Below are 18,623 nucleotides of genomic sequence, written 5' to 3'. Positions count from 1 at the left end.
GTGGAAGGGGAAAAATGGGGACCTATTGGATCTTTTTTCTTGCTCCAAATAGAAACATAATAATAACATAGGGAAAAAAATATAAATGCACAAAACGTGTAAATAAAAAAGTTATGGCCCCATAAGGGGCTGGGGGTGGTGGTGGTGGTGGTGAGGCCAGTATTAATAATTTATTGTATGTATAGTAAAAAATTATAACAGCACAAGTTTTGGTTATAGAGTTATATTTCTAAAAATAGCACTAAAACATCTGTAAAATCAGGGAAAGTGTCCATAAATTATTTATTTATGTTTTTAAATGACTCCACAAGGTGCAACATCTTTAATCAAATGCAAATTCATGTTTATTTATGACTTTCTGGTGTTAAAAATAAAAACATCAGTTGTTGTGGTAATAAAGTTATATTCCTGAAACTAATATATAATAGTCTTTGAAAGTTCAGGGAAAACATCAAAAATTAATTTACTGGCGCATCATTCAAGTGTCAAAATGTATTGGAAAAATCACTTAATTCTGTGTCAAAATGCCTGATTTTTTTTATAACGGACTTGTATTGGTATCTTGCAGTCCATGCTAGGAAGGGCAGCTATGTACATCCTGGTCATCCGCTGCGACCCAACCCGAAGAAGGCTGAAGTCCACTTTTACCTATTGTGTAATTTTATGGTGTTTTCATACCTGTATTTCATGTATCTGGTCTAAATCAGAATAACTTGGAGTGTTTTCCCCCTTGGCCTGGTTTGGCTTCATACAAGGGAAACTGCAAGTGCAACAAAATGCACCACAACAAACTATATAAGCATGTTTTCTCCTCTTATTGGTCAGCGCTGTCTAGGGAGGATTGAGAAAGTAAATACAGAAAGAAGGTTCTATTTTCCAGATCAGCACATATTTTATTATTTTCAGTGTAATTTAGCATGGAACAGCTGCAGAGATGCAGCAGAGGCATTAGTTTATAGCTGTATTAATTATCTAGGTAATAAATCAGGTTAAACTGCACCTTTACAGCTGTTTAGCTCAAACATGAGGAGTATATTTGACACTTGGGTCGGGTTGAGGTCAGATCATGGTCTGTTAATTTGGGCCACATCCGAGTGGGATTACTGTATTTACACCTGCTGAAACGAACCACATCAAGGGTTTGAAACAAACCAGAGTCCGCTTTGACTGGAACAAATAGTGCTGGTGTGCAGAGCAGTGGATTCTTCAGGAACATGGTTAGAAACCAACAACAAAAAAGAAACCTAATTCACTAAGATAATTTAAGAGAATCACAAGTCAGAAGTTTCTGCTTCAGTCTTAGAGCACTTGTGTGCCTTTAAAGTACACGAATGCCTAAAGCTCTTCCCACACTCTGAGCAATAATATGGTTTCTCTCCAGTGTGAATGCGCTGGTGCTGTAGGAGACTACTCTGCTGAGTAAAACTCTTTCCACAGGTTGAGCAGTCAAACGGTCTCTCTCCAGTGTGGATGTACTGATGGTTTGTGAGAGTACTTTTGTCACTAAAGCTTTTTCCACAGAACAAACAGTAAAACGGTTTCAGTCCGGTGTGAACGCGCTGGTGTCTCTGCAGATGACTCCGCTGCTTAAAGCTCTTCCCACAGTCTGAGCAGTGATACGGTTTCTCTCCAGTGTGAATGCGCTGATGGGCTTTGAAAGGACCCCAGGCCTTAAAGGTCTTCCCGCACTCTGAGCAGCGGTAGGGCTTCACTCCGGTGTGGATGAGTTGGTGTTTGTTCAGGTTGCCGCCGTCTCTGAAGCTCTTTCCGCAGTACGAGCACTGATACGGTTTCTCTCCAGTGTGAACGCGCTGGTGTCTTTGAAGATTCATCAGTTGGGTGAATCTTTTTCCGCATTCGGAGCATTGATACGGTTTCTCTCCAGTGTGAACGCGCTGGTGGGCTTTAAAAGGCCCACTGTCTCTAAATCTCTTTCCACACTCTGAGCAGCTAAACGGTTTCTCTCCAGTGTGAATTTGTTGGTGTTTTTTGAGATTGCCTTTGTGACTGAAGCTCTTCCCACAGTCTGAACACTGATACGGTTTCTCTCCAGTGTGAACACGTTGGTGTAGTCGGAGTTGACTCTGTATATTAAAATTCTTTCCACAGTCTGAGCAGACATACGGCTTGTCTCCAGAGTGAATTTGTTGGTGTTTTTTGAGATTGCCTTTGTGACTGAAGCTCTTTCCACACTCTGTGCACTGATACGGTTTCTCTCCAGTGTGAATGCGCTGGTGTTCTTTGAGGATACTGCTCTCAGCGAAGCTCTTTCCACAGTCCAGACAGTGGTGGGTTCTCTCTTTGGCTTTCTTCTTTATCTTCTTTGTTGGGATGCTGGATGTATTAGAGGTGGGAGAGTCAGCAGAGGACTCTTGCAGAGGACTTGAGATTCCAATGGCTGCCATATTAAAATGACTCAAATTATTCACTCCTGATTTGAAGAGTCTGAGAGGTTTATCCTTGGCATCTCCTGAAGTGCTGCTTGTAGAGGAATTGGGACTTTAGGAGAAAGAGAAGACAGGAGGTCCTGCAGTCCTAAAAAAATAAGAAACAGGACAAATGTACTTAAAATTTAAAATGATAATAAAATGATTGACATTCCTACTGTTAGGTCCTTTGGAAAGTGATCATAAAGTTTTAAGTCGTGTTAAACACTAGTCAGCGTGCACATGGAAAGGTGACGTGAATAATGGGAGTCAGAGCCAGGCCTAATTGTAGGTGCCAATTTAATGGGTATTTCAAAATCCAGGACTTTATTTATTGCTATTTATATATTATATTAGGAGCCGTTTTAACGCCTTAAAAGGGGGCTATAGACTTCTATGTGATGTGAATCTAGCATTAATTTACAAGTGGCAGTCCATATTATGTTTCTAAACTGAAAGCAGAACAATTTCTGAGTGACAACTGAGCACTCTCGCCGCTGTAAGACTCTTCGACCCGTTTTTTGCGCTACAACTGTATATTCTCCCCGCTTTTAGACTCTTTGCCCCATTTTTCTGCGCTACAACTGAGCACTCTCGTCGCTTTTAGACTCTTTGGCCCGTTTTCTGCGCTACAACTGCGCACTCTCGTCGCTTTTAGACTCTTTGGCTCGTTTTCTGCGCTGCAACTGGGCACTCTCTCTGCTTTTAGACTCTTTGGCCTGTTTTTCCGCGCTACAAGTGTGCACTCTCGACGCTGTTAAACTCTTTGGCCCGTTTTCTGCGCTGCAACTGCGCACTCTCCGCAGCTTTTAGACTCTTTGGCCCGTTTTCTGCGTTGCAACTGGGCACTCTCTCCACCTTTAGACTGTTTGGCCCGTTTTCCGCGCTACAAGTGAGCACTCTCACTGCTTACCAGCTCTTTGGCCCGTTTTTCATAACGATAGTTAAACATTACCGTGGCTGCCTTGTTCAGAACAGGTGCAGGAACCTTTTAACTCGTTCTCCATGACTGGGTTTGGTTTCTAAATGAGGTACTGATATGACTGTGGGTTTTCCCTGTACTTTCCAGATGGTACAGATGTGTGCATGTTTAGACAGTAGCAGTAAAATAATGAATAATGAGATTACGTTATCAAAAAATCAGTAAAATAACTTAACTAGCAGTTAAGAACTTTAAAAAATTCACATAACTTCTATTTTACTTTGAATTAAAAATCAGATTGGGTTGTATTTAGAGATGCAACAATGTGAGAATTCTGAGCCAATGCCGATATCTGATATACATTTATAACTTACAGAGAGACTAGACACCCTGGTATAACTTTAAAACTTTAAAACTAATACAAATAAATACAAATGGATTCTAAAGTAGCACAGTCAGTATCGGCCAATTGTAATTGTAGAACAATTGACAGATTAGTCCATCCACTGTACAATACAACATGATCTATTTTTTAATACTACTTCTACTTATGTACTGGTTTTTAACATCCTGTTTTTACTTAAAAGCACAGAAAAACAGAGACCTGGAGGGAATCTCTAGGGAACAAATGTATAGGAAGCAAAAACAACCAACTATAGTAGAACATTAACTACCACAATATATAGATTTTATAATTCATACTTTATAGCACAATGTTTTTCTAAGATTTGTCCAATACAAAATAATTTAGATTTTAAAAAATGAACAGTATAAAAGCCTCCACTGTGACGTAACGTGTGTTTATTTTACGATGGTGAAATATACCAGAATACAGTATTTTTGCAATACATTGACAGACAAAAAACATCAGTAATGGCAAATATAAACAGTTCAGTGATTTCTATTTATACATGATTTTTACAGTCTCTGCAATTTAATGTACAGTTGGGTCAGTATTCTTTAAGCACAGATGATATCCTTAGTATTTTTATTAAAGCATATTGTTCAGTCAAAAGTTTGGACATACTTTCTCAGTACCTCCAGAAACTCCTTCAAGATGTTGAGAAAACTATTCCAGGTGAAAAATACCAAGTGTGTGCAGATCTGTCCTTAAACATTAATGTGATATTTAATCAATAATTCAGCATGTGTTCCTGTATTGCTTAAATATAATGTTCAGTACTAAATTTACAATGTAAAACATTAAAAAAAGAAAAGAAAACAGACTGAATGACAAAAGTTTAGTATTCAAACTTTTCCCTGGTACTATATGTGTTTATATTATTATCTATAATAATCAGGATCTGAGGTTCTAGCTGGGTTCTTCTCAGACAGAAGATGATACCGGTTCTCCTGATCTGGTTCCCCATGTTCTTCTACTCCCAGTATTTTACTACTGGTGTAATAAAGTGTCCTACCTTCATCACAGCAGCTCCTCTTCCTCTCCTCCAGCAGCTCTGTACACCTACAGCAGATCTCCTCAACAACAGTTTCTGATCAGCAGTTTCGCTGTGAAGAGGAGGGGCGATATTTTGAAACCCCACCCGTATTCAGACAGGCCACGCCCCCTGATATACGATGGGCTGGCCCTTTACATATGCGGTTCTCCGATTGGCCAGTTGAGTTGAACCGTGATGCTATAGTGAACCCATGCAGTGCTGAATTAGTGAACATACTTGGACTATTTCATTGTTTAAAAAAAATTAATACGCTTTCTTATATACGTTTTTTAGACACAGTCTAAACAGTCTAGACACTTTTATTTTTTTATGTTTTATTTTTTTTTTTAACACCTTTTTGGACCTTTTGTCGTTGAGAAATAATACCATATTTGTAATGTGCTCTCTGGCAATTCTCAATAAAAAAATAAATAAAATAAAATAAAAAAGGCAGTCCTGGAAAATAAAGGTGGCCACACAAAAAAATGACACTTTAGCCATTTTCAGAAGTTGAGACATTAATGGATGTACGTTATTGTGAGTTATTTTAAGGGAACAGTATTTTATTCATATATAACATTTAATTTAAACATGCAAGTCATGAGGAACATATGCTTATATTCACAATAACAGGAATCACAAGTCCTGAGTTTCCACCACACTCGTAATGCACTTATGTCCCTTTAAAGTACTGGAATGTCTGAAACTCTTCCCACACTCCACGCAGGAGAACGGTTTCTCTCCAGTGTGAATGCGCTGGTGTTGATGAAGATGACCCTGTTGATTGAAGCTCTTCCCGCACACAGAGCACTTAAACGGTCTCTCTCCAGTGTGAATGTGTTGGTGCTTTTTGAGGGTGCTTTTATCACTGAAGCTTTTTCCACAAAACGAACAGAAATATGGTTTAACTCCAGTGTGAACGCGCTGGTGTCTCTGCAGATGGATCTGCTGGTTAAAGCTCTTTCCACACTCCAAACACTGGAATGGTTTCTCTCCGGTATGAGTGCGCTGGTGGGCTTTAAAAGGACCTATATCCTTGAAGCTCTTCCCGCACTCTGAGCAGCAGTAGGGCTTCTCTCCCGTGTGGATGTGTTGGTGTTTTTTGAGATTTCCTCGGTCGCGGAAGCTCTTCTCACAGAATGCACACTGATAGGGTTTTTCTCCAGTGTGAATGCGCTGGTGTAGTCGGAGATGGCTCTGCTGATTAAAACTCTTCCCGCAGTCCGAGCAGTGAAACGGTTTCTCTCCAGTGTGGAACCGCAGGTGGAGCTGGAGATGATTCTGCTGAGTGAAGCTCTTCCCGCACTCCACACACTGATACGGTTTCTCTCCAGTGTGAATGCGCTGGTGGGCTTTGAGGGTACCCCTCTCGGTGAAGCTCTTCCCACACTCCAGGCAGAGGTGGGTTCTCTCCTTGACTGTGGTTCTGTCTGTTGGTATGTGATCTATACTGGTGTAGAAAGCAGCAGTAGTAGACGATACCTGCTGAATGGTGGAGCTTCCAGTAGACGCCATATTTTATATATTAATATAGTCTCTTATGGTTTAAGAGTTTGACTGATTATTCTTAGTGGCATATTCTGGTGGCATGTGTTTGTGGAAGTTATTTTTTTATTTTATTTAAACTGCAGCAAAGGACATCAGGAGAAGAATGAGACAAGATGGCATTCAATCCTGTAGGGAAAAAAAAGAAGGACAAGGATCAATTAAACTATCAATTAAAACAAAATTCTATGTACAGATTAGGGGTGGGCAATATTATATCGTATACAATATATCGTGACACAGAAATATTGTGATATTAAAAATCCATATCGTGATAATAGGGCTGTTCTGTATTAAAAGTAGTCCATTATTTACTGTGAAGCTTTAAGTGTATTTATTGTATAATTGTTTTAGTTTGCAGTTTATATGCATGAAAATATTCTGCAATATTTTTTGCTGCATTATATTATTTTATGCTATATTATTTATTTTGCCACATTATGATTATACTGTTATACTATTATACTATATTCCAGAAATGAATGAATTATGTTAGTTTTCCTATATCGCCAAGTATATCGTTATCGCAAAAATACCCTGAAATATCGTGATATTATTTTAGAGCCATATCGCCCACCCCTAGTACAGATAGCACTATTAAAGGAACAATCAGTACAGTGAATGAGAGTGAGCATAATAAATAGCTACTGTAGTCCTTTTTTTTTTTACACTGGAAAGAATGATCTGGTCTGCTTTTTCTGTTTAAGCCACTCGTGATTGGTCAAAAGATGTGGTGGAGCTGAACAATTACAAGAACAAAATAAATGTCACAATCGTTTTTGTCTAATTAAGGCCTTTGATAAACTACAGGAGTTATGCTGCCTTGAAAACTAGATTGCTTCCAGGCCACCCATGCATTTTTCAACAAGATAATGCAAAATCACATGCTGCACACATCACAAAAGTATGAGGGTTACAGGAACCGGACTAAAAAACTGCAACCAATATTTAGAGTGAATTTAAGGACACAACTGATGTATCCTTCATGGCTGTCCTTTACCCACAGCTCTCTGCAGCAGTAAAAAAACATACCTAGTAAGGAATGGATAAAATAATAATCAATGACAAGTCTCCTAAGAAAATCATAAAAAAAAAAATTCTAAGAGAACTTTTTGAATAACTGCATTTATTAAGCACATTTTTATGAATGTGTTTATCTGTGTTTTATCTAAAGTCCTTTGTCAGTCGTCAACATGTGTGCATACCAAGAAATTACAGTGAAATGCTGTCAGATATTTATTACTGTAACCACCTAACACAAATTCCTGGTATGTGTGCGCCTACCTGTCCATTAAAGTCTGATTTTCAGTTCTCCTCAGGCAGGAAAGGGTACAGGTTCTTCTGATCTGTGTCCTACCTTCCTCCTCCAGCAGCTTTTCTTCCACTCCTCTCCTCCAGCAGCTCTTTTTCCTTCCCTCTTTCAGCAGCTCCTCTTCCTCTCCTCCTTCAGCAGCTCCTCTTCCTCCTGTTCTCCAGCAGCTCCTCCTCTTCTCCTCCAGCAGCTTTTCTTCCTCTCCTCTCCAGCAGCTCCTCTTTCTTTTCACCTCCAGCAGATTCTCTTCTTCTCCTCCTTCAGCAGCTCCTCTTTCTTTTCACCTCCAGCAGATTCTCTTCCTCTCTTCCAGCTGCTTTTCTTCCTCTTCTCTCCAGCAGTTCCTCTTCCTCTCCTCTCCTCTCCTCCAGCAGCTACTCTTCCTCCTCTCCTCCAGCAGCTCCTCTTCCTCCAGCAGCTTTTCTTCCTCTCCCTCTTCTCCAGCAGCTCCTCTTTCTTTTCACCTCCAGCAGCTCCTCTTGCTCTCCTCTCCAGCAGCTTCTCTTCCTTTCTTCCTGCAGCAGCTTCTCTTCCTTTCCTCCTACAGCAACTCCTCTTCCTCTCCTCCTCCAGCAGATTATCTTCCTCTCTTCTCCAGCAGCTCCTCTTCCTCCCTTCTCCAGCAGCTTTTCTTCCTTTCCTTTTCAGCAGCTCTTCTTCCTCCCCTCCTTCAGCAGCTACTCTTCCTCTCCTCCAGCAGCTCTTCTTCCTCTCCTCCAGCTCCTTTCCTCCTCTCCAGCAGCTCCTCTTTCTTTTCACCTCCAGCAGATTCTCTTCCTCTCCTCCTTCAGCAGCTTTTCCTCTCCTCCTTCAGCAGTTTCTCCCTCTTCCTCTCCTTCTTCAGCAGCTTTTCTTCCCCTCCTCCAGCAGCTCCTCTTCTTCTTCTCCAGCAGCTCCTCTTCTTCTTCTCCAGCAGCTCCTCTTCCTCCTCTCTTCCAGCACCACTGTGTACACACACAGCGGATCTACTCTACTGCAGCTGGAGATCCACATACAAACATACACACAGCGCCACACCTGGATTGGAGAAGAACCACTATAAAAACACGTGATTCCAGAGCACGCTGGAGCTTGGCAAACCCCGCCTCCTTCATCATGATTGGCTAAGAGCGTGCAGGTTTTCAGGAGAAGGTCATTGATTGGTCAGTTGAGAAGAGATTGGGAATAGAAAATAAAATACAATCACTGTAGCTATTTTCTTCTACTGAGGATCAAAGGTGTGTACAGTTTCTCCATTTATTACTCTGCAGTTAGAAGTAAAGATACTAGAGTTTAAAATATTTCTGTAGAAGTTGAAGTATTAACTCAAGTGTTGGAAAAAGTACTGGATTCAAAACTACTTAAAGTATAAAAGCAAAAGTAATGAAAGGAGAAAAAAATGAATCCATTAAAAACAAAAGCTTAGGCCACGCCCACAGAGTGCACTAGAGAGTCTAAAAGTGGAGAGAGTGTGCATTTCTAGCGCAGAAAAACAGGCCAAAGAGTCTAAAAGCGGAGAGAGTGTGCATTTCTAGCGCAGTGTGGCCCGTGACTTCAAATATATTTCTACTTCTGGCCCCCAAAAAAAACGTTTGGACACCCCTGCACTAGACTGTTCGTTCCATAGTGTTTCAGCTGCCCATATGCCTATTGAAAATGAATGTATTTCAGTACAATGTAAATACAGCTCTGAAAAAAATTAAGAGACCACTTCAGTTTCTAAATCATTTTTATCAGATTTTGCTATTTATAGGTTTATGTTTGAGTAAAATGAACATTGTTGTTTTATTCTATAAACTACAGACAACATTTCTCCCAAATGAAATATTGTCATTTAGAGCATTTATTTGCAGAAAATAAAAATGCCTGAAATAACAAAAAAGATGCAGAACTTCAAATAATACAAAGAAACAAGATCATATTTATAAAGTTTTAAGAGTTCAGAAATCAATTTGTTGGAATATCCCTGGTTTTATTCACAGTTTTTTATGCATCTTGGCATGCTCTCTTCCACCAGTTTTACACACTGCTTTTGGATAACTTTATGCTGATTTACTCCTGGTGCAAAAATTCAAGCAGTTCAGTTTGGTGGTTTGATGGTTTGTGATCATCCATTGTCTCTTGATTATATTCCAGAGGTTTTCATTTTGGTAAAATCAAAAACTCATCATTTTTACAGTTATTTTTTCAGATATAAAAAAAATCAAAAACCACAAATTCAAATCTAATTACTTTTTGTATATAAATGCCTGAATAAAATAGGTGTACATGCATATAAAAATTGTATGAATTGAAAATATTTTAAAAAGCATTTTATACAACAGCAAATTTCACAACCTCACAAGCAAAAAACACATTTTTTTGAAGTTTACAAAAAGTTAGATCAATTTAATTCAACAATACAAAATACAGATTTAAATACTTAGGCTAGTTTTTAAGCTCCATAACCTTTAACACACTTATGGGCTATCTTTGTTGTAATTTCAGCAGGTTTTAATAGCCAGGGTAGATTCACACTTCTCTAATAATACTCTCGATTGCTAGAGAAGAGCTCTAAATATAGGTTTTTTTGCTAAAGCTTGTAAACTGCTGCACTGGAACTCGGTTACTGACCAAAGTATTGTGGGTTTGATGCCTAAGCTCACTTAGCTGCCACTGTTTTAGGTTATACATTTAGGTAAGACAGTTTTCCTGCACCAATACATTTCCTTGTAGGCAAAGGAGCAAGAATAACACACTTCATTTTGGTGAAAAAAAAAAATACAATATTTACATCATAACATCATAATCTGTAAAATAAAAAAAACAATCACTCCATAGTCACACCCTCCGAGATGCCTTATTATACTATTCATATTTTTTACCCTATTCTGCACTACTAGCTAATCTAATCTCACTAGCCTATCTAATCTCAATTGTGGGTTACCACTCAGAAGGTAAATTGTCAAACTAAATCTGTAACGTAATACCAGTACCAGTGTAAAATAAAAAACACAGGATGTAAACAATGGATGTTTTTTCTGAATATATTTTTTATAGTTTTAAAGTGAAGTGCTGTTTTAATGGGGGTCTGTGTATGTGCTCTTTACTTTAATAAAAAAAAAAAAACTGTTTGGAGAGGCTGGATGTTGATGGTGAAAAAAGGTTGATGTTAGGTAGATTTCTGGACCATGCTGTAGATTGGGGATTCTTCATACCTGCAACATTTAAAACATTGAGATTATATATTATTTTTGTGCGGTGGCAATCCATTCTGCTTTCAAAAACAGCTCTGTAAAAAACTAAGAAATCATATCAGTTTCTGAATCAGTTTCTATGATTTTGCTATTTATAGGTTTATGTTTGAGTAAAATCAACATTGTTGTTTTATTCTATAAACTACAGTCAACATTTCTCCCAATTTTAAAATAAATATATTGTCATTTGGAGCATTAATTTGCAGAAAATGAGAAATAGGTGAAATAACAAAAAAAAGATGCAGAGCTTTCAGACCTCAAATAATGCAAAGAAAACAAGTTCATATTCATAAAGTTTTAAGATTTCAGAAATTAGTATTTGGTGGAATAACCCTGGTTTTATTTATAGGTTTCACAGTTTGTATTTTGGCATGTTCTCCTCCACCAGTCTTACACACTGCTTTTGGATAACTCTATGCCTTTACTCCTGGTGCAAAACATCAAGCAGTTCAGTTTGGTTTGATGGTTTGTGATCATCCATCTTCCTCTTGAATATATTCCAGAGATTTTCAATTTGGTAAAATGAAAGAAACTCATCATTTTTAAGTAATCTCTTTTTTTTTCCAGAGCTGTACATACACCTCTTAAACCGAGTACTACTTTACACATCTTCACTTAAATAGCTTTAAACTCTATAAATGATCAGACTGTTCTTCACACCCTTTATTCACAGATTTGTGCTTCTAGGAAAACTAGTAAACAGTTTTATTTGTCTTTACAGTTCTGGAAACTTCTGTTTATTTTAATAAAAAAAATGAAAAGTATGAAGTCAGCATGAAGCTGAAGGTTCTGCTTTCGAGTTGGTCTATCTGACAGTGTATGTGACATTAATCAGATTTCACAGAAAGCAGAAGTGGGTTGTGGGTGTGTAAAAGAGAGAGAGAGGGTTTGAAAGAGAAGGAGAGATAGAGATATATGAGTGATCTGTATTGCTTACCCAACACTTCCTGCTCTAGCTTTGTTCACTGTGGCGTACTCAACTTCCGCTTCTTTATTAAAAGCGCGTGTCTGATGAACAGTGGGGCAGAGAGGCTTTGAATGGTTTTGAATGGTTGAGTACTGAACTTCATCTGAGGACGAAGCTCCTGTGCAGGGCCTGGAGGTCATAGCCAGATCTGAGACGGTTTCATACACTGGAGCAGAAGCTGTCTGAGAGAGAGAAGGAGAGAGAAAGAGTATTAACCCTCTATGGTATAATGTTGCCCTCGGGCAACAAACCTTATTGTTATTACAGCATTCTACAACATCCATTTTTCGAACTTTAGGGCGCATCCAAAACCCTTTAATCTTGCCAAAATCATCAGTGTGCCTTGTAATCTAGTGCACCTTATGTATGAATTCTACCAGTCAGGTATTAAGGTGAAATCACTCCAATGAAGTACAGAGTTATACAGGAGTTTTTAGTTTACTTCTCCAGCATCAAGACTGGAGCAGTATTAGCATTAGCCGCTAACGGCTCTTTCACCAATAAGAGGTGAATATATTGGACTGTAGTCTGCATGTTCACTGTGTTAAAACCTCTAGCTAATATTGTCCTGGCTTACTGGAACACAAAGGGTTCCTTAGTGTATTGCTGTCGAGCAGCATTTACGTTTAGCCACTAATGCTAATGTTGCTGCACCCAGCCTTAGTGGAAATCTGGAAATCTGAGTTTACTGTAAATAAACATAAAGTCCTTTACTCTCCCAAATAAACAGTTTTCAGGAGAGAAATCTTTGTAGATTATCATTCAGCGCTTATTATTTTAGTTCAATACAATAAAGCACACAAGAAGGTCATAATTGCAAAAAGGTAAATATGTACAAGAATGTGTAAAGAAATATATTTGGCTGTTTAAATTTTTACAATAATCTTTCATTCTTGTTGTTAGCTTACTAACACTATTTTTTTTTTGCCTGTGGGTAATATCTTGTACATCACTTTCTTTAATACCATCATGATAAAATAGCGGTGATTGAAATAATCAGCTTGTTATTAAAATAATTTAAATTAAATTTAAATTTAAAATGACATTTTATATCACATTATTTAAAAATCAAATATCAATATCAGAAACAAAAATAATACCAGACTCTTACAGTGCTCATATACAACAATATAAAACTGAACTAATTAATCATTAGACTCATTAAGGATCTATATTTGATGCATTTTATATTTTCTAATTGTTTCTCGGCTGTGAGTTCACTCCAGCATTAAAACTCACCCCGTCAGTGTTGTCTTCACTCCGGCTGTGGGACAGGGCTGCTTTTCTCCTGTAAATGACATTGATATAAACCCACACTTTTAGCAAAAACATTATCTTGTTCATATGACCATGTGTAGTGCCTTATGAAATCTTTCACATTGTTTAAATTCTCTCTCGACCTGACAAAAGACTGCAAGAAACAAGAGACTAATATGTAATAGACTATTCACGATGTAGCAGTGGAATATCCTAAAACCAAAATGTTTAAAAGTTCTTACCTCATGTAAAAAAGGACTGCAATAAATACCAGAAGCAAAACCATAAGGACTCCAGAAGCGATATATATTGCAGATGTTTTATCTGTATTAAAGAGGAGAACTCAGCATGTTAAACATGATCAAAATGGAACAAAATTAAATGTCTAGTAAAGCCATCAAACAGACTGAAAACTAGAGCTTAAATAATCAATAACCACCCAGCAGAGAAAAAAAATAAGAAACAGGATCATACAGAACAAACTGCACTTACAGACCACCTCCAGACGGGCGGGTGCAGAGCTGTGCTGTCCGAGCTGGTTGAGAGCGGTGCAGTAGTACAGTCCGCTGTGCTGGGAGCTGATGTTGGTGATGCTGTAATTCTGGCCTGTTCCCAGTGTTTCCACTGACCTGTTCTGATCAGATACAGGCTGTATGTTCCTGTACCAGGTGTAGTTGGAGTAGGACTGAGAGCACATCGAGCTACAGGTCAGTGTTACTGTCTGTCCTTCTATTAGAGCGGCTGCAGCACCTTCCACTTTCACCTGCAGACCTTCAAACCCACCTGAAACAAAGAGCCTCATAGAGTTTATCTGTGTGTAACAATAAACACACTAAACCAGGCCTTCCTGATATCAGTCCTGAATTACTGTATTTTTGTTCTTTTTTCACACACAGCTTCATTTGTTAGGACCTCCCTCCTTCCAGATGAAATATCTTCGACCACATTCTCTGGGTTTTCAGTTCAGTCTAAAGGACCAGAAGCAGAGCGAATCTTTCCCAGAATGCCCAGTTTATCCAGCTAGTATAATGTTTCACCAGAAACAATGATATTATTACCAAACCATTTACATTTCCATCAAATTACACCAAAAAAACAGAACCGGAGCTCAACTTTGTTTACTTTGAAAAGAACTGAATTGCTTTGTTTTATCCACAAATTTCAAAGTCAAAAAGAGGATCGACGATCCCTCCTGCTAAGCTACGCAAGCAAGCGCGCGACGCAAATGGCGCAGCACACTGTAGCCCAGGGTTTTTCAACATAGAGACAGCGGCTGCATGAGCGCAGCCCCGCAGACACCACACACACACACGCGCCTCTCACACACAGAACAGCTGCCTTTCAACCGCGGCAGAGAAGCTGAAAACGGATTTAAAGAACTATAGATCCCGCTGAGGTTGATTAAAATCTTAAACTTTGATTGACTACACCTGTTGCTTCATTTGAATTAAAAAAACTTCACGAATACGCCCACACGGCGAGCCGAGTCATCAGGTGTTCTGTCGAGTTGTGCTACCCTTTCAACCCGTTCTACTCTTATGTGTATATTTAAAGGAAAAAAGACAAAAGAAGCACAATATTAGAGCATGTTTCCAGTAAGAAATTAATGTACTAGATTTGTAAAGCCTAAATCACAGTTTCAGGGTAAAGTTATGGTAGCAAGAGTTTATTATACTGTTTTTTATTATACTCTGTTTTTTTTTATATACTCTGATATTTTATTATTGTTTTATATATATATATATATATATATATATATATATATATATATATATATATATATATATATATATATATATATAAAATGAATAAAGAAAATTGTAAAAAGTAAAAGTAAAAATAGAAAATCGAGAATCGAATCGAATCGTGACCCTAAAATCAGAAATAAAATCGAATCAAGGATTTAGAGAATCATGACACCCCTAGTGCACACCAGTTAAAATAAGATAAAATACTGTTTTAAACAGTATATGGTCACTAAACAACACTAATGTTAGCTGGCTGGCTAATAACTGATTCGATCACATTGGCCATTTTACACTCAGGCTTCAAACTAAGACACTCAGTATGAAACAAAAACAATAAAAAACAACATTTTTACACTAAATCCAGACTTACTGAAAAAAAAACAAGAAATAACTTCATACAGAGAGACGGTTAATGAGACCAACAGCATAATAACACCACATGATCAATTATAGTAATTAATAATGATGATTAATTAACCAGTTTCCTGACAGATGGACTACAACTTAGCTACTCCATGTGATGCAGAAAAGATGTTGCACCCAAAACTGTTAATCCCTTTATTAATTAATTCAAGGGTGGGGCTGTTCTGTCATTAAAATATATGGGGATGGGTGGATCTACACATCATACAACAGCCAGCTAGACCTGTAGTGACGTCACATGTGAGTGTACTGTGCAAATACTACAGTATCACATGTGGTCACTGGGGTGTTGAAACTTCTAATACAAAATATGAGAGTAACTGAATAAACTGTGTATAATCCAGTAGAATCTGACAGTGAGATGATAACAGAGTGAGTGCAGTGTAAAGTGATGTCTTACAGACAGCAGCAGAGCGGATCTCCTCGTGTTCTTTCACAGCACAGGAGTAGCTGCCTGCATCCACAGTGCGGCTCCTCAGATACAGTACAGCTCTGTTCTGCTCAGATACAGGCTGTCCGTTCCTGTACCAGATGTAGGTGGAGTTAGTCAGAGTGCAGGTGGAGCTACAGGTCAGCTGCTTTCCTCCTTCCTTTGTATTCAACACCTTAATCTTCAGACCTGCAGGTGATTTTAAACATGATTAATCAAACTTTTATCTGTAGAAATCTCTCATAGTTAACTAAACTTGTTTTATTTGATCCAGAACTACCTGTGACAGACAGAATGACCCCAGATCTGCCAATGAATTTACCATCAGGATCATCAGTGATGAATCTGAACTTATATGTCTGAGCATCGATCGCTTTTAGACCAGTGATTCTTACTCTATGGTAGAGCTGGTTCTGGTTCTGGTGATACTGAACTCTCCCCTTATACTGATCATCATCTAGCAGATCTACAGGCCCAACTCCAGTCTCATTAATGAACCAGAATGATTTAATCACTGTGAGTCCTCCAGGGTGTTTATAAGAGCAGAAGAGATCAACTGATGAACCTTCCAGAGCACACACACTATCAGGAGTGTACGTCACTCCCCACTGCGGGAGACCCAGTTCACCTGGAAGACAGAATTACAGTCAGTACAGTGCTGATCAGTCAGTACTGAAACAGTTCTGAACAGTAAAATCAGAAACAGATAAATGAAGAATAATATTTACTAAACACATCAGTGGGAACAGCAGACCTGAAATACTGAGTGTGAGTAAAATTAAGTGTGAGCAAAAGTAAGATTTTGTGAGGAAAGTGATTCAGTGCTTGTGTTTTAAATTGTTTTTGCAGGTTGACGTCAGTACGATGTCAATCTGATCAATCAAATGCACAGTTCTCACTATTGGGACAGGCCCATATCTGCCTAGCTTTCTCAGTTGCTGAAGAAGCAAATGAGTAAGGAGTTTGTCGCTGTTTAGACACTTAGCTACTACTTTATCTAGACTATTTTAAATTATATTTATTAAAAAGTCTTTTTGATGGCTACTCTTTAAAAATACATAATAGGTCAACCAACTCCATCTATAAATCTCTGTCTGTAGCTTTTAACTGAGAGAGTGTGCCTGTCTAATAGCTAACCTGCAGCATCTGAAGCTGTTCTTTTACACTGTTTTCTATTTCTCAATAAATGGTAGATAAACTGTTCCTTTCGATGTGCTGAAAAATCACATTTTCTGTGCATTATTGAGTCAAATATTACAAACTATTCATGAGGAATTATCAGATTTTGTCAATGAAGTAAAATATGTTGCTGTAATGGCTAGTTTCAGTATGTCAGTACGATGACTCAATAACATGAGAAAATCCATTATTCTACAAAATATTTTTTTGGTACTCCGTTCTCAAAACTGCACTGATAACAGAAGGAACCTCATCAATCTAAAGTAGAACCGGATTTCCTGGTTCTAAACAAACTGAAAGAGTCTTCAGTGACACTGAGAGACAGACTGACTCTGTACTTACAGTCTGAAGTAGGCTGGGCGTAGATACTGACCGAACAGGAGTATCTGTCCTGATTAGATGAACTGGTGGAGTTGATCCAAACTGCGGCACTGAATGAACATCCCAGGTAATTTTCAGTTCTCTGCTGGTCAACGTTACCCCTGTACCACCTGTAGTAACAGTTTCTGCTGCAGGGGAGATTACAGGTCCATTTCCTGACTGTCTGTCCTACAACCTGCTGATGCACCATCCCCTGCAGGACTAAACACACACACACACACACAAATGCACACACACACTCACAATCTTTTTGTTCTTAAACAGAATCATTGTTTGTGGGGAGTGTGTTTATTTACCTGTTTGTCCAGATGAAGCTTAAATCTATTAAATCCACAGTGTTAAATACCACTGCTAATAATCCCATTATTACATTTACAGAATCATGAGCTGCATGAGTAAGTGTGAAGATGGGTGGAGATCTAATAACCACAGATGAACTGATCTCAGTTTAAGCATTTAATCAGAGCTTTACAGAATTATTCTCAAAGATCAGCCCTGATCTACAACATCTCCCCTCTTAAAGCTACAGAAAACAATTTGTCTGAAAAACTAAGTTTATTAAAAAAACATAAAATATCTCACAAAAGGGAGTACACCCTTCTCATTTTTGTAAATATTATGTTTTTTATTGGACAACACTGAAGATATGACACTTGCATATCTTACAGTGTAAAGTAGTCAGTGTATAGCTTATATAACTACTTCTACGGCTACTTTACATGATATTAAAGTGTCATATCTTTAGTGATGTTCCATTAAAAAAAGATATAATGTAATAATTACACAAAAATGCGAGGCGTTTATTCACTTTTGTGAGATACTGTAAGTCCCAGGTTTCAACAGGCCGTGGGTGTGATACTGAGTTATAGGGATCTGCTGTTGCCTAAAAGTGAGAAAATGTTGGCTAAAGGTGTTGCCAAGATAGCAATAAACGTCTGAAAGTTATTGAGGTTTATTGAATAAATCTCCCATTACTAAAGAAACCATAAATTCAGTTTTGTGTCCGAGAACTACTAATTAGTTTGTCTGTTCATCCATGTCCCTGAACTGAACATAATCAGGTTCTGCAGAAAATCAAACATTCCAAACAGAAAAGAAACTTTATGAATGTTTAGGAGTGGTCTTCTGAGAAAGACAACGATGTCAGAGCCTGAAATTTGTGAAATAGAGGTGATTTATATATTGGATAAGATTACCCCATAAATATATATTTGTAGTTTTTATTAGTTTGTTGTTTAATAAGGGTGTCATGATTTAATATAACATTTTGTGTAAATATCTACATTGACTGCAATAAATACACATTAGTACAGAAAATCAGTGAGATGAAAACCTGACTCTGACAGGATAAACACTTTTCAGTTCACACAGATTAATAT

General features: G+C 38.0%; 1 protein-coding gene across 1 annotated transcript; it reads right to left on the bottom strand.

Annotated features, from left to right (window-relative positions):
• Positions 1 to 867: 867 nt before the first annotated feature.
• Positions 868 to 8,661, bottom strand: LOC103045416 (zinc finger protein 658B-like). Its single transcript, XM_049485130.1, has 3 exons — positions 7,617 to 8,661; positions 5,425 to 6,461; positions 868 to 2,499 (listed from the first exon to the last, which is right to left on the bottom strand). Exons 2-3 carry the CDS (start codon positions 6,300 to 6,302, stop codon positions 1,272 to 1,274), a joined length of 2,106 nt encoding a protein of 701 aa, XP_049341087.1. The 5' UTR covers positions 6,303 to 6,461; positions 7,617 to 8,661; the 3' UTR covers positions 868 to 1,271.
• Between the last annotated feature and the right edge of the window lie 9,962 nt (positions 8,662 to 18,623).

This window comes from Astyanax mexicanus, chromosome 11, assembly GCF_023375975.1.
Source record: "Astyanax mexicanus isolate ESR-SI-001 chromosome 11, AstMex3_surface, whole genome shotgun sequence".
Taxonomy (NCBI): domain Eukaryota; kingdom Metazoa; phylum Chordata; class Actinopteri; order Characiformes; family Acestrorhamphidae; genus Astyanax; species Astyanax mexicanus.
This window is presented reverse-complemented; position numbering and strand designations above follow the sequence as displayed.